Below are 22,413 nucleotides of genomic sequence, written 5' to 3'. Positions count from 1 at the left end.
TGGCCCAGGGTAGGAGTAGACTTTAATATTCTTTGTCCCATGGACTGGAAATGACTAAATATACTGAAGTATTATTTTTTATTTGTTTATATTTTAGATTAAATCCAATATGTGCAGCCTTCATCCAAAAAGTTCTGATTCTTGGGCAAGAATTCACGCAGGTAAGCTGGAAGGTGAGAGGATAAGGAACACTACTTCCTTTTTCTGCATTGGTTTTGACTTCCTGGTGACCTTGCTGTGGATGAACCATAAAAACACAAATAGAAATTGATTTAAAAAACAGTGTGATCGAAAGAATGAAGAAAGGAATTCCCAGGATTATAAAAACAGCCTGGAAATCAATCACTTGGAGTGAAGCAGGTCACAAGGCTGGGAAATGAAGGTGAAATTGAGAGACTACCTAAAGTGTCTGAATGTACTGGAAAGAGATTTATACAACCAAGGGAGAATTTAGAGGTAAACTGTGATAAGTACGTAAGGAAAAAAGAAAGAAAACAAGCAGAAAAGCATTACCTTCTTTACTTTTAAAAAGCCCGTCATAATAGAAACTCCCTCAGAGGGTCCTTGTGAGGATTAAATGATGTAAAGCATATAAACGCTCTTTGCATAACAGTGAAGACCACAGAGTAAATATTTGATATATGGCAGTTTTTAGTATGGTGCTAACAATATTATTAATCTTTTACGTAATATAGCTGGAATTGTTTCACATACCATCCAGGATAACACAGCCTTTCCCAAAAGTCTCAGAAAACTTTGTTTTTCAATCACCTGTGGTTACACAGTACTTGTTAAAAGTGGTATAATGCTCAGTATACGGTTATCCATATTTGCATCTTCAGAATCTATCATGGTACTTGACTTGTGTAGTAAGTGCTTAAAACGGTTGAAAACAAGTGAATAACCATGTACATAAATTTGCACAACAATGGGAATCTTGTGAAGAAAATTATTGTTATTCTAAACATTTGCAAATCTGGTGTTTTTTTCCACATCCAATATCATTTTTTTGTCTCTCTCTGGATTATGTGAAATGTAAATATTTCATAAAATTTGGTTAAAAAGAAATAACATTAAATATAAAATAAAATGTGTTCATTAGCAAATTAAAAAAAGAAAAAAGAAAACAAGCAGATTGAAAAAGAGACAGGGATTTCCCTATGGCATAGTAGGTTAAGGACCTGGTGTTGTCACTGCCTTGGGTTGGGTCACTGCTGTGGTGCTGGTTCGATCCCTGGCCCAGGAACTTCTGCCTGCTGCAGCTGTGGCCAAAAAAAAAAAAAAAAGTGGAAAGTGTTGTTGGGGAATGGGAAACTGGGTCCAGAGGAGTACAATTTTTTTTTGTAACAATCTTCTTGTAGGACTATTAATTAGTTAATAAGCTTTATATTATGTTTGCACTGGTTAATTCAATCAGTTAATTTAATGTGCACTTATATATTACTTTGCAATTAGGCACTGTTGTAAGTGCTTTCTTCATAAATGTTAACCAATTTAATCCTTTTAACAACTTTAAGCTATACCTACTATTATCATTCCCAGTTTACAAATAAAGAAACTGAGACACAGAGAAATTAATTGCTCAAGGCTACATGGCTGTTAAGTCGTGGAGCTAGGATTAAAATCAAGTGGTCTGACCCCAGACCTGCCTATTTGATTCTTAAAGTATTAATATGCATTGTTTTAATTAGAATAAAAACAATTAAAAAATCAGTATGACCTTTTAAGAGGATTTATTCCTGACTTTTTGAATATAGAGGGGCAAAGTTCTAAAATGTAATCAGTTATTTTTTCTATAAGCAATTAACTGACAGAATGCTAAATACACATTACTTAGACCTTAATTACCTCAAAAAGAATTTGCTGAATCCCTACTACGTGCCAGCCACAGGAGCAGGTGCAGGAGACCCAGTGCTCAATGAGAAAATGTGCCTGAACTTGGGAGACTTACAGTACAGAGAGGGAGGCAGACAACTCCATGACTAAAGTAGGACATATTCAGTGGAGTATGTTTGGAAACTCATGGAATACAAAATAGGCAGTCACTAGGGCAGTCTGGGGAGATTTCCTGGAGGGACAATATCTGAGATGGGTTCTAAGGGTCAGATAGGAGTTAGATGAAAAAGTGGCTAACGAATGTTCAAGGAAGAAGAAAGAGCAATGAATACTGGTTTAAATGAACTGAACTGGTTGGTCTCCTCTCCTATCTAAAGTAAATATCAAAAATGATAGTATTAAAAACTCTCTTAACCCGGAGATTCCATAGCCCAGACCAATGGGGTACAAACCATGCTGCTATACTCCAATATCAGTGGTTGTTCCTCTAATCAGAGGAAAAAATGAATTGCTATAACTTCCTTCATATTAAGTTTACCTCCTAAGACTTCTCTTAAAAATATGTTATAGCCCAGGTCTTGGAATCTGACTGCTGTTTTTTTTTTTTTTTTTTTTTTTGCCATTTCTTGGGCCGCTACCGCAGCATATGGAGGTTCCCAGGCTAGGGGTCTAATAGGAGCTGTAGCCACCAGCCTCCACCAGAGCCACAGCAACGCCAGATCCGAGCCAAGTCTGCAACCTACACCACAGCTCACGGTAATGCCGGATCGTTAACCCACTGAGCAAGGGCAGGGATTGAACCCTCAACCTCATGGTTCCTAGTCAGATTCGTTAACCACTGTGCCACAACGGGAACTCCCTGACTGCTGTTTTCAAATCCTGGCTTCACTGATTACCAAATGTGGGAGACTGGGCAATAGTTATTGAACCTCTCTGAGCCTCAGTTGCCTCAGTTGTAAAATGAGGATAACAACCTCCCATATCTCACAGGGGTGCTGTGAGAATTAAATATACATGGGTCATACTTAGAACAAGGTAATAAAAATAAGTAAAAGTTATAGTTAAGAAAAAAGCTGTGATTTCTTAATATATTTTGCATTATTTTAAGATAACTTGGCAGCTATACTAAAGATTCATATTCTATGTTAGTTAATAGTTCTTTATTTGAGTGCCAGAATTTTAAATGGTAATTTTTTATGGGTTTCTGCAAAGAGCACTATGGCTTCAGCTTGTCCTGTCCCCAATAAGGCTCTGAGCTCAGAAAAATGCCCTGAGTATGTCAGCATCTGATCCTTTACCCTTTGGTCCATCTGCACTTGAAGCTGGCTGGCCTTGTTCTCTATTTTAGAGCAGTAGCTATATGAAACAACTGTGGATGCTTTCTCAAAAGTGGGTCTGCCCCAAGCCTCCTGGTCCAGAATGTTCCAGGGTAGTTCCTTGAACTGCTTTGGGCTCAGCAAGTTTTTGTGTTATAAATGGTCTGAGAGCTTTGAGAAGCATTTAACCCTGATCTTCTGTTTGTGTGTCAGGGGAAGATTCATGGTGGAGCCATTATTTGCACTGACTTTGAAGAAGTAGCAGGAGCTGGCTGGGGAAGGAGTCCAGGGGTGGGAGGGGGAATTTCCTGCAGAGGAAGAAGCTTGTGCCAAGCAAGGCTGGAAGAGCTTGGCCTCTTAACGCAGCTATAGGAGCTCAATGTGGTTGAAAGGTGGTTGGGAGTGGAGAGTGGAGACAGGTGAGGGGGAGGTGGGAGGGTTTAATATGAGTTTGGATTTTATCCCTAGAATCCTTAGTTAAGCAAAGGTAGCATGATGAGATGGATTTTTGAGAGACCCATGAGGAGCCTGGGCCTTCACTCAAGTGAGTCTCAATTGCCTCCTCTGAAAAACAAGAAAAATGAAATTTACCTCACAAGTCTAAGACTTTAATGGGGTAAATGATGGAATATGCCTAGCACAGGGCCAAGACCACTTCCCTTCAATTTCCGTTCCAGGAAACAGATCTGCTCTTCTTTGGGCTCCTAAAAGGCTTGGTGATCTCTGAAAGATGTGTCTTGGGGGACATTTTTGGACTTGGGCTGTACCCCATCTGAATGTGAAACTTTTAGACTTCGGGGGCTCCTCCCTGTGGATAAGAACTTATGTTTTCTGGCACTTCAGCATTTCCGTGCCCCAGGGTGGGTAAGGACTACTCTAAGAGATGAGAACTCAGCTGGTCCCGGGCCCAGAAAGCCAGGGCCTCTTTCTGGGCTGGACTAGACCAACACTCTCAAGCAGGCATGTTGGAAGTCTTCCCAGATTGAGGAATGTAAGGAGCTTTATGAAAACGATAATACATTATGTCTTAATTATTGATAGGTTCTATGCTTGGCTCTTTATAAGGATTAGCTCTTTTACACATTAACAGTCTTCCACATTTGTATGGCCGAGGAAACAGGCCTGGAGAACTTAGGTAAACTTAACAAAGTCACAGAAGGGGCAGGGCAAAGTTTCAAAACCCCAGATGTTTTTAGAGTCAAAGCTGCTTCTACTGCCTCCTCTTCTCCTATGGGGGAAACTAAAAGGTAAGTCCCTTATTGGTTAATTTTTTTTTCTTTTTCTTTTTACATCCACACCTGCAGCATATGGAAGTTCCCAGGCTAGGAGTCTAATTGGAGCTACAGCTGCTGGCCTACACCACAGCCACAGCAACACAGGATCCTTAATCCACTGAGCGAGGCCAGGGATCAAACCCACATCCGCATGGACAACAGTTGGGTTCATAACCCACTGAACCACAATAGGAACTCCTATTTCTCAAACTTTGCCCACAGTTTTCTTTTTCTCCTGTTGTTGTTCTACCTGGTAGCAGAAATATCAGAGATTTTGTAGGGACTTCCTAGTTTCAGGGAAGAGAATTCATCAAGCAGTTCAACTTCTGTTTCCATTCTCCTTCCCTCTCCTCCTTGTCCTTCCTGTGAGGGAAACAAAAAAGACATCAGCAAAAAATTGGCTCAAAATTTCAATGTGATTTCTTCAAAGGTTTCACTGGAATCTGATAGGTATTGAAAGAAAAACTTTACAAATCAATCTGTAACATTGACAGTAGCAAATAACTGAAGCAGAGTGTTGAACACACAGCAACAACTCCCTCTTTTATCTTCTAAGCATTGACTGAGGACCTGTTGGGTGCCAAGCCCTGCTCTAGGCCCTGGCGGGGGTGGGGGGGGGAGTTATCTAGGGCAATATTCCTGACCTCAAGGACAAACCGGCAGTCTAGGAAGCTGGACAAGTAAATCTGTGACTAGAGTGGGCTATGTTCCATGGCATGTGATCAGGAAAGCACAGGACAATTTCCCAAGTGGGCAAGTCAGGGAAGACTTCCTGAAGGTGATGCTTGAGCTGGGTTTTAAGCGTCAGTATGTTGGCTCTTTTTCTTTTCTTTCTTTTCTTTCTTTCTCTCTCTCTCTCTCCCTCTCCCTCCCTTTCTTTCTTTCTTTCTTTCTTTCTTTCTTTCTTTCTTTCTTTCTTTCTTTCTTTCTTTCTTTCTTTCTTTCTCTTTCTTTCTTTCTTTCTTTCTTTCTCCCTCTCTCTCTCTCTCTCTCTCTTTCTTTCTTTCTCTCCCTCTCTCCCTCCCTCTCTCCCCTCCTCTCACTCTCTTTCTTTCATGGGTGTACCTGTGGCATATGGAGGTTCCCAGGCCAGACAGTCAAAGCGGTGCCTCCACAGTGACCTGAGCCGCTGCAGTAGGATTCTTAACCCACTGCACCACAAAGGGGACTCTGGCTCTGAGTATTTCTGAGAATCCAATATGGATAGCAGAAAGACTGTTAGTGAGTCACCATTGAACATATAGGATTTCATGGCTCAAACAGGTGGGTCTCAAGCTAAACTGTTATTATTTCTAAAAAGTGGTCATTTTTGCATTGAAGGAAAATTTGATTGGAAGGTTTAAGATTGAAAGGTTTCCTTGGTCAAATTTCTCAACTCATTAAGCTTTCTTTTCTTTATCTCTGATATGGAGAGTATAACACCATCCATCTGTGATGAGATGGTTATTTACCACCCTATCACCCACTCTCCCATTTTTCTTTAGCAATGAAGCCTTTTTTTTTTTTTTTTTTTTTGCTTTTCAGGGCTCCACTCATGGCATGTGGAGGTTCCCAGGCTAGGGGGTCTAAGCTACAGCTGCTGATCTCCACCAACAACCACAGCAACGTCAGATCTGAGCCTTGTCTGTGACCTACACCACAGCTCACAGCAACTCTAGATCCTCAACCCACTGAGCAAGTCCAAGGATCGAACCCACAACCTCATGGTTCCTAGTCAGATTCGTTTCTATTGAACTACAAAGGAACTCCCGGAACCAATTTTTAAGATGGCAATGTGTCCAGATTTAACACACATATGCAAACATTTCCCAGCCTCCTTTGAAGTTTAATATCATCATGTGGCTAATATCTGGCTCTTGAAATGAACTGGTAATGTTACATGGTATTTCCAGGGAGGTTATTAAAAGGGAGAGGATAATAGGAATTGACTACATACGAGCACGACGGTTGTTTCTGGGGTGATGAAAAAGTTCTGGAGTTCCCGTCATGGCGCAGTGGAAATGAACCCAATTAGGAACCATGAAATTGCAGGTTTGATCCCTGGCCTTGCTCAGTGGGTTAAGGATCTAGCATTGCCGTGAGCTTGTGCTATAGGTCGCAGATGTGCCTCTGATCTGGCGTTGCTGTGGCTCTGGTGGAAGCTGGCAGCTACAGCTCTGACTAGACCCCTGGCCTAGGAAACTCCATATGCCATGGGTGTGGCCCTAAAAAGACAAAAGACAAAAAAAAAAAAAAGAAAGAAAGAAAGAAAGAAAAAAGTTCTAAAGCTAGACAGTAGAAATTGTTGCAAAACTCTAAATTTACTAAAAAAATCTTTGAATTGCACCTTTAAAACAGGCAAATTTTATGGTAATTTATACCTCATTAATATTATAATAATAACAGACCATTTTAAGTGTTTTTAAAAATAGTATTTTATTAAGAAGAAAAACATTGCTGTAGGAGTTCTCTTCCAGCCTAGCATTAAGGATCTGGCATTGTCACTGCTGTGGCTTGGGTTCCATGACCTGGGAACTTCTGCATGCCATGGATGCAACCAAAAAGAAAAAAGAAAGAAGGAAAGAAAGAAAAAAAGAAAAGAGACATTGCTATACCCAGGTAGTCATATTCTAGCAATGAGATGTAAGTGGAAGTGTTGTTTGGGACTTCTGGAATGCTCCTTAAAAGAGAATGGGGTTATAGATTAAAAGTAAGTGGATGGAGGAGTTCCCTGGTGGCTCGGGGGTTAAGGGTCTGGCATCATCACTGCTATGGCTTGGGTCGCTGCTGTGGCTCAGGTTGCTGCTGTGACATGGGTTTGATCACTGACCTAGGAACTTCCGCCTACTGCAGGTGCACTCACGCCCTCAAAAAAAGAAAGAAAAAAAAAGAAATGGGCAGGTCCAGCAGGCAGAAAATCAGGAAGGACTTAATCAAACTCAACAGTACCAACAATCAACTGGATGTAACTGACATCTATATGCTACATTATTCCAAAACAGCAGAATACACATTCTCCTCAAGTTCACATGTAACATTCACCAAGACAGACAAATTCTGGGCCAAAAAATATATCTTAAGAAAAAAATTTTTTTTATTTTTTTATTTTTAGAGCCACATCCGAGGCATGTGGAGGTTCCCAGACTAGGGGTCCAAACAGAGCCACAGCTGCTGGCCCATGCCACAGCCACAGCAATGCCAGATCCAAGCCAAGTCTGTGACCTACACCACAGCTCACAGCAACACTGGATCCTCGACCCACTGAGCAAGGCCAGGGATTGAACTCGCAACCTCATCGTTCCTAGTCGGATTCATCTCTGCTGCGACATGATGGGAACTCCAACAAATTTTTTTTTTTTCTTTGGTCTTTTTGCCATTTCTTGGGCCGCTCCCATGGCATATGGAGGTTCCCAGGCTAGGGGTCTAATTGGAGCTGTAGCCGCCGGCCTAAACCAGAACCACAGCAACTCAGGATCTGAGCCGCATCTGCGACCTACACCACAGCTCACGGCAACGCTGGATGCTTAACCCACTGAGCAAGGCCAGGGATCGAACCCGCAACCTCATGGTTCCTAGTAGGATTCGTTAACCACTGCGACACGACGGGAATTCCTCCAACAAATTTTTAAAAAGAGAAATCACATGTCTGCTCTCAGACAAAAATGGAATCAAACTAGAAATCAATAACAAGGAGAGAGCTGGAAAATCCCCAAATACTTAGAGATTAAACAATATATTTCTAGGAGTTCCCGTTGTGGCTCAACAGGTTACAAGCCTGACTAGCATCCATGAGAATGTGGGTTTGAACCCTGGCCTCTCTAAGTGGGTGGGGGATCCAGTGTTGCTGTGAGGTATGGTGTAGGTTGCAGAGATGGCTCAGATCCCGTGTTGCTGTGGCTGTGGCAAAGGCCTGCAGCTATAGCTCTGATTCAGTCCCTAACCTGGGAACGTCCATATGCCATGAGTTCAACCCTAAAAAAAACAAGCAAGAAAGAAGGGAGGGAGGGAGAAAGAAAAAAGAAAGGAAGGAAAGAAGGAAGGAAGGGAGAAAAGTCATGGAGTTCCCTTGTGATACAGCAGGTTAAGTATCTGGTGTTGTCACTGCAGTGGGCTGGGTTGCTGTAACTGGGAAACATATCCTAAAACCTTCCATGGGTGGAAAGGAGATATACAAAGCCATAGCAATCAGAATGACATAAAAAATTTTCAACAGCAAAACTAGAAGGTAGAAAAAAATGTTTTTCAAAATTCTGTGGCAGGAGTTCTCTGATGGCTCAGTGGGTTAAGGATCCGGCATTGTCACTGCTGTGGCATGAGTTTGATCCCTGGACTGAGAACTTCCAAATGCCATGGGTGTGTCCAAAACAATTCTGTGTGGACTGGGAACTTAGAATTTTATTCCTAGCAAGACATTTGTCAAATATTAATCAAGAACAAAGTCACTTTGGACATGTAAAGACTTAAAAAAAAAACTTTCTGTGTACCTTTTCTTTGAGAAGATGTGCCACAGCAAAATGAAGAGGTAAAATAAGAAAAAGAAAGACATGTAACCTGGTAAACAGAGATTCAACAAAGTTGACTAAGGGAAGCCCTAGGATAATGGTGAAAAAAATCCCTAAAATGATAACTGAGAGCAGACCTTGAGAACACAGGTCCAGACTGGAGGAGGATGAGGACTTGAGAAGGAGAACTCCAAGATTAAAAAAAAAAAAAGAAATTTGGGAGTTCCCTGGTGGTCTAGTGCTTAGGACTCAGTGCTTTCACTGCTCCAGCCTGGGTTCAATCCCGCATCAAGCCACTACATGCCACGACAAAAAGAAAAGAAAAAGAAAGAAATTAGAATATATGGAATACATTCTCGCTTTTAGGATCTCCTGCCACAACTTTTTCTTAACCTCTTGGAGTCTCTATCTTCTTATAATGGAGAGAAAAAGAACAAGCAGCAAACTGCATCTTTCCTGGTTATGATCACATTACCTAACAGAATATATTAATAAAGTATACATAGAATATCTGTGATACATACAAGGATATGGAAAATAATGCTGCTTGGTTTTTGATAGCTTTTAACAATCTAGAAAACATTATAAACAGATAATTCTAAAAGGAAGAAAAAATCAAGAAATACATATGTAAGCATGTTATTTAGAATAATGGGTATAAATTCCAGGAGTTCCTGCTGTGGCTCAGTGGCAACGAACCCGACTGGTATCCTTGAGGATGCAGGTTAGACGCCTGGCCCCACTCAGTGGCTTAAGGATCTGGTGTTGCTGTGAGCTGTGGTATAGGCTGGTAGCAGCAGTTCTGATTCAGACTCTAGCCTGGGAACCTCCATTTGCTGCAGGTGTGGCCCTAAAAAGCATAAATAAATAAATAAATGCCTATGTGCCATAGGGCAGCAGAATTCAAAAGGTGGCATGTGAGACCCTCTGGTGTTCCTCATTCCTTCTTCAACTCTCTCTCACTCCCTGACCAGCCACACCCAGTGGCAGGCTGAGAACTTGTAGCTCTGCAAATTGGCTTGAGTTCCAGCCCATTCTTCCCCTCCCTCTTGCCTTGCAAATATAAAGAACTGAACACTCCCTACTCTGTTCCAGTCTGAAGTCCTCTCCTAGGACCTATGTAACTTGTTGCATGTTATCTATTTTCATGTCTTTTTCCTTCTACACTATGAGCCCTTGAGGGCAAAACTTTAACTTATTTATCTCTTTGTATCTTTGGTGCCTGGCATAGTATATCTTTGGTCAATGTATACTTGGCTTCTCTCATTCAGTAAAATGGGTATTATGTTATCTAATAGCGTTTTGTTGAGATATAAATAAAGTGGGCATGCTCTTTTTGTCTGATGGCATCTCACCCATTCCACCCCATGTTACTGACTTTGCCTTGATCTCTCAGGGCATAGGGACACTCAGGCCTGGCTAATCATAGCAGTGCTTCTTCCAGAACACAGTGTTGGTCAGACAGGATGGCTGGAGCCATGACCCAAGCAGGCCATCAGAGCCTTTTATGAGGCTTGGTTTATGGAGGTGGGAGAGGGTGTCTCTCTTCCTATAGTCATGCATTTTAAGGACAAAGGCTTGGGGCTGTTTGTGGCCCTTTTTATATCTTTGAGGTCAGGGGCAGTTTGAAAAGCAGGCCAGCATGAAGAGGGCAAGAGGGTTGAGAGAGAAAGGGAGAGAATCGGAACACATCATTGAGCCCTCAGGTCCATTGTGTCTGCAGCCAAACTGTCTGTGGCCTTTCCAGTTACTGACACCCTGAGATTTTCCTTCTGCTCAAGTTGGTTTCCTGACACTTGCTTCCTAAGAGCTGTGACTTGTACAGTTCATGAAGTACAAATGTGTGGCATAGAGGAAGTACAAACTCATTGGTAGTTCTTACTTCTGCCTTTAATAATAATAAAAATAAAGTGAGAGATGAGTGAGTAACACATAAAAGTGAGTGGATTTTTATGTATTCTTTTCCACATATTAAGAACTCTTGGGAGTTCCCGTCGTGGCGCAGTGGTTAACGAATCCGACTAGGAACCATGAGGTTGTGGGTTCGGTCCCTGCCCTTGCTCAGTGGGTTAACGATCCGGCGTTGCTGTGAGCTGTGGTGTAGGTTGCAGACGCGGCTCGGATCCCGCGTTGCTGTGGCTCTGGCGTAGGCCGGTGGCTACAGCTCCGATTGGACCCCTAGCCTGGGAACCTCCATATACCGCGGGAGCGGCCCAGGAAATAGCAACAACAAAAACAACAACAACAAAAGACAAAAAAAAAAAAAAAAAAAAAGAACTCTTGGAGTTCCCATCATGGCGCAGCGGAAACAAATCCAACTAGGAACCATGAAGTTGCAGGTTTGATCCCTGGCCTCGCTCAGTGGGTTAAGGATCCAGTGTTGCCGTGAGCTGTGGTGTAGGTCGGATCTGGTGTTGCTGTGGTTCTGGTATAGACCAGCGGCTACAGCTCTGATTCAACCCCTAGCCTGGGAACCTCCATATGCCGTGGGCGCGGCCCTAATAAGGACGAAAGACAAAAAAAAAAACCCAATTCTTAGAGTTTTCACATTTCTTCTTTTTCCATGGTTTTCATTGAAACAAACCTCAATAGAAACTCAGTCTCCTTCTGATGGCTTCTTGCAGATTTCTTTTCAGGGCAGTCCTCAGTGAAGGTTGAAGGCTGGATGAACATGTGGTTTGCCTTTTTTTTCTCTTTTGCTCTTTGATCAATAGTCTTCATCTCCCTGTGGGGAAATCACCAAGACACATGGAAAAGAGTTAGCATTATCTTTTTACTCTATCTTCATATGAAAAGAGAAGCAAGTATTTACACATGCATTCGTTACATCTGTCAAGAGCAACCAACTAAAGCAGAGAGTTGACCACACAGCAGCCAACTCAGTCATGGAGCCCCTGCTATGTTCTAGGAATCACACAGCCCTGGGGGACTCGGAGGAATAAGATGCCGTCCCTGACTCAATGGAACACATACTCAAGTTAGGAAGACAAGTGAGGAGAACCAACAATCTGAGAGAACGCTGAAGCTTGAGCTTGAGGGCAGGCCGAATTCAATCTGGGGCTCTCCTGTTTGCTGGGTGTTAAGCAAATTGCTTTGCCTCTCCATACCAGTGTACTCATCTCAGCATGGCAATAATAGACTCTATGGTTGTGGTGAAGATTAACCATGGGTCATGCTTGCATTACCATGGGTCAAGCAATTAGCCCAGTGCCGGGTACACAGGGAGTATTCAATAAATGAGAAGGTTTTCAGTGGAATGTGAGAATGTTGAACTGGGTAATGACCAGCTGACCTCTGAATGTGAGTAGACCTCTACATGGAGAAGAAGCGGGTTATGGTCATTCAAGGCAGCCAAAACGACAATAAACATATTTTCAAGTGGATTAAGATGCTGTCATATACTTCTCTGCTGCTGCAGAATAGATTTGGAAAGACTGGTATTAAAAACCAGGAATAGAACTTGGCCTAAACTAATGGTTATTCTAACAATGGGGGTCTTTTTCCAAATCAAAGGAAAAAATTGAGTTGATACAACATTCTCACTTTCGGAATCCTCTGCCACAACTTTTTCTTAACCTTTTGAAGCCTGCTTTTGCTTGCCATGGACAGACAAAGAACAAGCAGCGACTTGCATTTGTCCTTGTTATGATAACATTTTCTAACAGAAAAACTTGGACATAATTCCTTGATAATATTTTCTATATTGTCATTTCTCAAGATACTGAAGCCTATACATGTCTTATGCTCCTATTTTCGAGCGAAAACATCTTTAGCTTGTATGACAGAAGCATATGATGAAACATTTCATATAATTCTGCAAAGAGCATTTTGTTTCTTTTCTCTTTGCCCATAGCATGAGGACGTTCCCAGGCCAGGGATTGAACCTGCACCACAGCTATAGCAGTGACAACATTAGATCCTTAACCCACTGTGCCACCTGGGAACTCCTGCAAAGAGCATTTTGAATTCTGGGTGCTTTGCCCCCAGACAAGTTTGAGGATCAGGGATCTGGACTCACAAGGAGAACTTAGTAGTTCTATAGCAGCAACTGACCGTGCTCTGTCATTGTATAGCTCATTTGCATGTGCCAGCTAGGCTCTCCCTACACTGAGAGCAGAGACCCCTGTAAAATAGCTGCTGGGTTGCCTTTTCAAAGGGGTATTGCTCTAGGCCTCCAGCTGCAAACTTTCCAACTCCAAAACCCAGTGCTGCTTTGGACCCTGCAGCTTTCATGGTATGGGGTCATGTGTATTACCTCTAACATCCATCATTTGCTGAGCACTTCTTGTAAGCCAGGGGCTAAGCTAGACATCCCCTTTAACCTACCTGATTACTCTTTGTCCCTGCTTTACAGATGAGGTTTCCAAGCCTCACATGGGCTAAATGATGGACCTCATTCATGCAGAGGGTGAGACAGAGCTGTAACTGCACCTTTGCTCTGTCCCATATCAATGCCAGTGCTCTCAACTGACATGCTATGTTAGTAAAAATAAGTGGTAACTGATATCCCCAAAGAGTCCTCCCACCTACGATAATATCCCACATGAGCATTTGTCACCTTTTGTTCTTGTTATGGCCACCATTTAAAAAATGAATAAAAAGACTTAGTGTTTAAAAATTTAAACATGATTTCTCTTGTGGCTCAGTGGGTTAAGGACCTGGTGTTGAAATTGCACTGGCTTGGGTTGCTGCTGTGGTGCAGGTGTGATCCCTGGCCTGGGAACTTCCACAGGCCACAAGGGTGGCCAAAAAGAAAAAAAATAAACATATAAAAAGTAAAGGAAATTGTATAATTAACATCATTTACCCATTATCTAGCTTTAATAGTTATCAATCTGAGATCAATTTTGGTTTATGTTACTTCCTTTGCCTCCCTGCCCCCACCCCCAAATGGGTTATTTTAAGGCAAATCTTAAACACCATATCATTTCATCCATAAACACGTCATTATGTATCTCTTTAAGATATGGCTTTTTTTTTTTTTTTGGAGTTCCCGTCGTGGCGCAGTGGTTAACGAATCCGACTAGGAACCATGAGGTTTCGGGTTCGGTCCCTGCCCTTGCTCAGTGGATTAATGATCCGGTGTTGCCGTGAGCTGTGGTGTAGGTCGCAGATGGCACTCGGATCTCGAGTTGCTGTGGCTCTGGCGTAGGCTGGCAGCTACAGCTCCGATTGGACCCCTAGCCTGGGAACCTCCATATGCCGCAGGAGTGGCCCAAGAAGTGGCAAAAAGACAAAAAAAAAAAAAAAGATATGGCTTTTTTTTTTTTTGGCTATGCCCACAGGATGTGGAAGTTCCTGGGCCAAGGATTGAACCCACACCAAAGCAGCAACCCAAGCCACTGTAGTGATAACATCAGATCCTTAACCCACTGAGCCACCAGAGAACTCCAAGATATGGCCTTTTCAAAAAAAAAAAAAAAAAAACCATGGAGTTCCCTGATGGCTCAGAGGATTAAGGATCTAGGATTGTCACTGCTGTGGTGCGGGTTCAATCCCTGGCCCAGAAACTTCTACATGTTGCAGGTTCAGCCACCCTCCCCCCAAAAAACCCTACAAAACCCCCAATAACTACAAAGCTATTACAATGTCTTTTGAAAAGGAATAGAGCAATAAAAGGAATGTCTTCATATCATCTAAAACCGTCAATGTTCAAATTTCCCAATTAGTTTCAATTCAAATCAAGATCCAAACAATGTTTTGATTAATATGTCTCTTCAGTGTCTTCTAAACAATAACAGCTCCTCCTCCCTCTTTTATTTTCCTTGCCTTTTTATGTGTTGAAAACACCAGGTTATTTGTCCTATAGAATTTTCCATTTTGAATTGGCCAGTTGTACCCCTGGAGTGTTTGACATGGTCCTCTGAGCTCTGTTTGCCCTTTAAACTGGTAGATGTAGATGGTTGCCATTTTTAAAAAAGTTTCTTGAAGTATAACATAGATACCAAAGTGTGCACAAACTCTAAATATTCAGCTCAAGGAGATTTCATATATTGAGCATACCCACATAACCAGCATCCAGATGGAGAAATAGAACATTGCCAGCCCCCCAGAACCCCCCTAGTGCCCCTACTTCCCCAAGGGCAGTCCTGCCCTGATGTCTAAAAGCACACATGTGTTCTAAGGCCATCATTTTTTAAAGAGATGAAACTTTGAAAATTGCTTTATTAGTAGAAGGCAAGCTTTTTTTTTTTTTTTCCTCTGTAGGGCCACACCTGAGGCATATGGAAGTTCCCAGCCTAGCAGTCTAATCAGAGCTGCAGCTGCCGGCCACGGCCACAGCCACAGCAACACCAGATTCAAGCCACATCTGTAACCTACACCACAGCTCATGGCAACGCCAGATCCTTGACCCACTGAACGAGGTTAGGGATTGAACCACATCCTCATGGATACTAGTTTGGTTCATTGCCACTGAGCAACAACAGGAATTCCCCAAAATTATTATTTTTTTTAAAAAAGGTAGGGCACAGGGCACTGTTATAGACCAAAAGACACCAAAGAGATAACATCAAAATATAATTCCTGGTCTTTGATTGGATCCTGGAGCAGCAAGTAAAACCAAAAATGGTACTTTGAGCACGATTGGGGAAATTTTATTTGAGCTAATTATTAGAGATAAAGAAAATGTGGCAAAATTGCAAATGCACTGAAGACATCTGATGTTCATGCCACTATCCTTCAAACTTTTCTGAAAGGTCTGAGAAACCACTAAATTGAATAAAAATATAGGAAAGGGAAAAGGCAGAGGGACATGTTCATAATATGCTGCTAGTGGGGAAAACAGCCTAAAAAACAGCCTGACAGTGCGACTCTACTACTTTTGTTTAGAGAGACAGATATATGTGCCCAGGAAAAAAGACTGGAAGGATCCATTAAAAAAATGTTGGCAACATGTAACTGTAGGTGCTTTTCCAGGTTGGTTGTTTTCATTGAACATAAATGTTTCTGTAGTTAGAAAAAAAAAAACTTAAAAAAAAAGATCTAGTCTCTATTACTCCATTCTGACCACAAGAAAACTGAATGAGTGTCAGATGTTACAGGGTTGGCCCCCAGTTACAAATTAGTGTGAGGTGCTGCAATTGACAAGTGCTGACCACACCTCTTGCCACCCCCCGCCAAGGCCCCTTCAATACCTGAGAAAGTTTTCATGCAGCTCCTTCAGGTACTTGTCGAAATAATTCCATTCACTCCAGTGAAGCCGGTTCAGCTGGTGGAGGTTGTTGCTCCGCTTCTTCATGTTGCTCAGGGTCAGATCGATGATCTCAGCATACGTCAGGGTGGACTCCGTGGCATTCATGTTGAGGAAAACTTCACGCTGTTTGTTGGTGCCGACTCAGCATTATTAGTGGGATGTGTCTACTGCATGAGGAGGAGAGGGGTGAGATGGCAGGTGGGGAAACAGCACTGTTCCTGGAAATCTGAGCAGGAAATGACTCCATGGCCTGCCTTTTGATCACGCCCTGCTTTGGAAAGAAAGAGGCTATCCTCTTCGTAGCTAGGCCATTCCCCATCTTTTAATAAAGTCTTTCTCCCCGCCTGCTGATAGAAGGGCTAGGAAGTACTTCTTTTCTTTTCTTTTCTTTTTTTCTCTTTTTTTAGGGCTGCACCTGCGGCATACGGAGGTTCCCAGGCTAAGGGTCAAATTGGAGCTTTAGCTGTTGGCCACAGCCACAGCCATAGCAACATGGAATCCAAGCCATGTCTGCGGCCTACACCACAGCTCACAGCAACAGCGGATCTTTAACCCACTGAGCGAGGCCAGGGATTGGACCTGTGTCCTCATGGATATTAGTCAGATTCCTTTCCACTGAGACACAGTGGGAACTCCAAGAAGTGCTTCTCGGAGACTGTCACCTTCCTCCATCATCACAGTTGTGAACAGCAAGGGAGGCCCCTCCTCATTCCCTACCTCATGTTTGTTGAAAAGTTCTCTCTACCATCTTCACTCCCTCCACCCCTTCTGAACTGGTCAGAATCTCAGCTACACTCATCACAAGCTGTGAGACCTCAGATAATATACAGCATGCTCTGTGTCTCCATTTCCTTATAAAACAGGGCATAACTGTAGGTACCTTAGATGATGTTTGTAATAACAATAATGACAGTTACTACTTTTTTCTTTCAGTACAAGCTGCATGCCATTCAATCCTGGTCACAAAATTGTTGATTTGGCATAACTGTCCATATTTTAGGAATGAGTCGATAAAGATGTTGAGCTTAGATAGGATCTTAAAGCCAACCAGTTGCTGGGCTACGACTTAAATCCAGTGCTGTGTATCCCCAGTCCAGGCTACCTGTACTCCACTGCACTCTCTTTGTCACAAACAATAAAGTACCATGAGTTATGAGTTGTTATTCTCCACCTATAGATTTATAAATAAGTCTGTGGCTATGAAGCGCTATAGGGTAGGAAGTAAGTCTTAGCTCATTATGAAAGCTCCTCCTTTCATAAGAGGAGCTGTACGAAGATAGATAAGATTCCACCACTTGGTATCTGCCAGGTACTGTGCTAAGACTTTATCTCTATTGTGCTGGTACTCTGCAAAGTAACCCCAGGAGGCAAAACTGTTATCCCCATTGTTTTTTGTTTTTTTCTATTTTTTTTTGTTTGTTTTTTGTTTTTGTCTTTTTGCCTTTTTCTAGGGCCGCTCCCGCAGCATATGGAGGTTCCCAGGCTAGGGGTCCAATCGGAGCTGTAGCCACCAGCCTACGCCAGAGCCACAGCAACGCGGGATCCAAGCCGCGTCTGCAACCTACACCACAGCTCACGGCAACGCCGGATCGTTAACCCACTGAGCAAGGGCAGGGACCGAACCCGCAACCTCATGGTTCCTAGTCAGATTCGTTAACCACTCAGCCAAGAGGGGAACTCCTGTTATCCCTATTTTATAGATGAAAAAAATGATTCTCAGAGAAAAGCTGGAATGTGGCTAAGATCACTCAGGTGTAAGCAGTTGAGTTGGTTCCTGAATCCAGGTCTATTTGATTCTATGTTCTGACTCCCTATGGTTAACTGCTGAGACTCAGTACACCAAAACATATATTAAGATCTGAGCTTTTTATCATCTCTGTAGGATAAATGTCAACAGGGCCAGGAATTTGCTGATGGGTCTTGGGAAGGGGTGTGTGTAAGGAGAGTGTTAGAAGAAACACACACTAGAAACCAAAATTCCTGATCAATATACGCTCGGGGGTCAATGAGCATCTGGGAAATATTACTGAGTTGCAAAATATGTTAGAGTCCCTAAGGAGCCCTTCTTTCTGGTAGATAGGGAGAGATTTTGCATTCAGGGAAATTCAACTTGTCCAGGGTCCCACACAGCCAGTGCATGAGGTGGATATGGAATTAAAATGAGCAAGATTCTAACCCATAGGTTCATATCAATGGTCACCTTAACACATCCCTTCTATGTGCCAGGCACTGTGCTAAGAGCTGGATGCCTCTCTCCACACCCCGCCCTTCTCCCTGGGAAGAGGAAGCAGAGGCCTGGAGTAATACATGCCCAGCCCGTGGTGGAAAGGATATGGGATGGTCTTGCTTTTTTCCCTCCTGACCATCAACACGTCTTTGCCGTGCTGCCGCAGAGTGGCGTAGTTCAGGAGGAAGTACACAATCAGCGGGCTCTTCCCATAAATGTTGAAGAGGTTTGAGGTCATTTCAGGGCTTTTGCAGGCAGGGTAAGACTGAATAGGAAAGAGAGAGGAAAAAAATAAAGAACATTGTCATTTTTTTTTTTTTTCTTTTTAGGGCCGCACTTGTGGCATATGGAAGTTCCCGGGCTAGGGGTCAAATCAGAGCTGGAGCTGGAGCTGCCAGCCACAGCCAAAGCCACAGCAATGCCAGATCCGAGCCACATCTGCGACCTATGATGCAGCTTGTGGCAGTGCCGGATTCTTAACCCACTGAGTGAGGCCAGGGATCGAACTTACATCCTCCTAGTCAGGTTCTTAACCCACTGAGCCACAACAGGAACTCCAGGACATTGTTTTGTTTTTTTGTCTTTTTGCCTTTTCTAGGCTCAGCATATGGAAGGTGCCCAGGCTAGGGGTCTAAACAGAGCTGTAGCTGCCAGTCTACGCCAGAGCCACAGCAACATGGGATCTGAGCCGCATCTGCAACCTACACCACAGCTCAGAGCAACACCGGATCCTTAACCCACTGAGCAAGGCCAGGGATCGAACCCAAAACCTCATGGTTCCTCGTCGGATTCGTTAACCACTGCGCCACTGCAGGAACTCCCAGGACATTGTTATTTTTACAGTATGTATTAAGAAATGTAGGGAGTTCCCATTGTGGATCAGTGGAAACGAATCTGACCAGTATCCGTGAGGATGCAGGTTCTGCCCTTGGCCTCATTCAGTGGCTACAGCTCCAATTCAATCTATAGCTTGGGAACCTCCATGTGCCGCAAATGTGGCCCTAAAAAGCCAAAAAATAAAAAAGAAGAAATGTAAAAATACTCATATCCTTTATCCAGTTTCAGGATGCTATCCTAAGGAAATTCCCTACAAGAAAACCAAAAATATTTAGGCACTAAGATATTTATTGCAGTGATAATTACTATAGCAAAAGATTAGAATAACCTAAACATTCAAGGAGAAAATGTTGATATTTCTACCCAAAGGAATAATATGCCACTATTAAAATGTTTATGAAGAGTTGGTACTAAAATATTGTTTCAGATATAATAGTATATTTTAAAAATCGAGATACAAAATTAGGTAGACAGTATTATGTATTTTATATGAAATAAATATATAAAATCAATCAAAAATGAGATGAGAGACTAGAAGCATAGTTAACAAATATTTACTGGGTGACTACTATGTACACACACTGTTCTAGACATTGGAGTTTCAGCCAAGAATAAGACAAATTCCAGCCCTCGTGGAGCATGTATAATTGAGAGGAAAACAATAAACAATTCAATAAATAAAAGAATAACATGATATTATGGAATAATAAGTGCTTCAGCTCAGAATCAAGCAGTGCAAGGAATGCAGGTGGTGGGGTGGGAGACAGAGGAGGAGAGGAATTTTTTCCATGGGGTGATCAGGGAGGGCTGCCCCAAGGAAGAACAATCCTGGAAGATCACGAATGATAGGAGGAAGATCTGTGTGATTTTCCAGGCAAAGGGGACAGCAATGCAAGAGACCCTAAAGCAGACAGGAGCTTGGTGTGGCTGAGGGACAGAAACCAGGCCTGCCTGGATCAAAGGAGAACAAAATGAGGCTGAAGGGTTTGTGTTTTCTGGACCACAGGAAGGAGTTAGGATTTCCTAGGTGGGATGGAAGCCACTGGAAGATTTTGAGCTGGGGTACAACGCAATCTAGTTAATTTTTCCAAAGTTCCCTTCAACTGATGTGTGAGAAATGCCTGCAGTGGGTAAGGGTGGAGAAGAGGAGTTAGGAGGCCTCTGCAGTGGTTCCTGCGGTGTTGGAGCTGGGAAGGGGGAGCTGGAAGAGGGGTGAGAAGTAGTGGAAATTGCAGCATACTAAGAAAGCAGAATTGGCAGGATTTGCTAAGGGAGTTGACGTGGACGTGAGAGAGAGGAATCGAGGATAACCTAACGGGTTAGATACCAGTTGCTCAGGTGGGAAGCACGGAGAGGATAAGCACTCTCTTTTATTCCAAGATTGTCTTTCTACTTTTTTACATTAATGACCTTTGTTTTATGAAATGATGGTGATACCAAATAGCAGTTTTGTTTTCATGAACTTATTTAGTGGGGAAAAAAAAGTTTTTCAATGTCTAGAAAAGTCCAAAGTGGATCTAGGGTTCACAAATCTAGTTCCACATTTATCCAGGTGTTGTTCTTTCAATTGCCCAGTATCCATTCTCTTTTTCCTAACAACCCCCAGTTCTTGTAGGTCTGCAACCTACACCACAGCTCACGGCAACACTGGATCCTTAACCCACTGACTGAAGCCAGGGATCAAACCCGCAACCTCATAGTTCCTAGTCATATTCGTTTCTGCTGCACCATGACAGGAACTCCTTGAGCGACTTTAAATCAAATGTCTTGCTCCCCCATGAAGGCTACAGGTGGGGTCCTCAGAGGCCTTCATAGGCTCTGCCAGCCAGAGCCTTCCTCTCACCCACCCAGTTAGAACCAGAGCACATGGAACAAGCTTAGTCAATCAGAACTCCCACTTCTTGGATTTTTTTTTTTTTTTTTGTCTTTTGTTGTTGTTATTGTTGTTGTTGTTGTTGTTGCTATTTCTTGGGCCGCTCCCACGGCATATGGAGGTTCCCAGGCTAGGGGTCCAATCGGAGCTGTAGCCACCAGCCTACGCCAGAGCCACAGCAACGCGGGATCCGAGCCGCGACTGCAACCTACACCACAGCTCACGGCAACGCCGGATCCTTAACCCACTGAGCAAGGGCAGGGACCGAACCCGCAACCTCATGGTTCCTAGTCGGATTCGTTAACCACTGCGCCACGACGGGAACTCCCACTTCTTGGATTTTTGAGTGAGGCAAAATATAGACTGAAAACACATGCAGGGGGCATCACCCATTCCAGGGCTGTCAACTTGAAGAGCTGGTTCAAGGATTGCAGCTGCCTCCGTTCTTCTGGTCCTTGGACCGATTTTCACACTGCCCAGCTACTCACTGTTCTTGCAGGGTTTTATTTATTTATTTATTTATTTATTTATTTATTTATTTTTGTCTTTTTAGGGCCACACCTGCAGCATAAGGAAGTTCCCAGGCTAGGGGTGTAATCGGAGCTGTAGCTGCTGGTCTATGCCACAGCCACAGCAATGCCAAATCCGAACCTCGTCTGCAACCTACACCACAGCTCACAGCACCCACAACTCTTCTCCACCCTTACCCACTGCACCACAGCCAGATCCTTTAACCCGCTGAGCGAGGCCAGGGATTGAACCCGAGTCCTTATGGATACTAGTCAGGTTCATTACCGCTGAGCTTCCATGGGAACTCCCGTTCTTGCAGCTTTTGCTCAGGTTGGCAGATTTTGTTACTTGTAAGCAAAGAATCCCAACTGATACCCATCATTTCAGTAATATTCTCAGTAGGTACTTAGTCATTTTTGCTTCCTTAACTCTGGAAGCAAAGAACAAACTGCCTTTGGAATATCCAGTCCCATTGTCAGTAGGGATCTGGTTTCTCCTCCCAAGCAGGAGGTAAGGGAGGGGCTCTGGGTGCAGGGACTGGGTGTGGTAGTGGAAGGGCTGGCTCAGAGCCACAGCACTGGGCAAAGACAGGCCAGTGGGCAAGAACAGAGATATGCTGGAACCTCAGCTCCAAGGGGCAGGCAGAAAGCAAAGTAGGAGCTAGAGTGAAGGGTTGGCATCAGAGAGCTGGTAAGAGGAGTGGCATGGTTTGAGAGCCAGAGATGGAACAAAAACCAGCAGACAGTCTGCAGCAGAGCCAGAGGGTAGAGCTGGTTTAAAATGACAACTTAGACTCCCGTGAAGTTCTTTCTTACCCCAGATAAAAATCTGACTCTGTAATTCCAACCCATCTCCCTCCAGGAC

The 22,413-nt window shown here is 43.2% G+C and overlaps 1 protein-coding gene across 1 annotated transcript in view; it reads right to left on the bottom strand.

Moving 5' to 3' along the window:
- The window catches only part of FAM227A (family with sequence similarity 227 member A), a 61,057-nt gene continuing 38,644 nt past the window's right edge, over positions 1 to 22,413 (bottom strand). The window contains exons 16-21 of the mRNA XM_047788410.1: positions 18,437 to 18,594; positions 16,044 to 16,196; positions 11,530 to 11,632; positions 8,879 to 8,881; positions 4,677 to 4,789; positions 1 to 235 (exon numbers count right to left, since the gene is read on the bottom strand). Coding sequence (XP_047644366.1) covers positions 154 to 235; positions 4,677 to 4,789; positions 8,879 to 8,881; positions 11,530 to 11,632; positions 16,044 to 16,196; positions 18,437 to 18,594 — 612 coding nt within the window. The 3' untranslated portion in view covers positions 1 to 153. The remainder of the gene's footprint in view (positions 236 to 4,676; positions 4,790 to 8,878; positions 8,882 to 11,529; positions 11,633 to 16,043; positions 16,197 to 18,436; positions 18,595 to 22,413) is intronic.

This window comes from Phacochoerus africanus, chromosome 7 (genome assembly GCF_016906955.1).
Source record: "Phacochoerus africanus isolate WHEZ1 chromosome 7, ROS_Pafr_v1, whole genome shotgun sequence".
NCBI classification, from domain to species: domain Eukaryota; kingdom Metazoa; phylum Chordata; class Mammalia; order Artiodactyla; family Suidae; genus Phacochoerus; species Phacochoerus africanus.
Note: the sequence above shows the minus strand (reverse complement) of the source record. Positions and strands in the feature narration are given on the sequence as shown.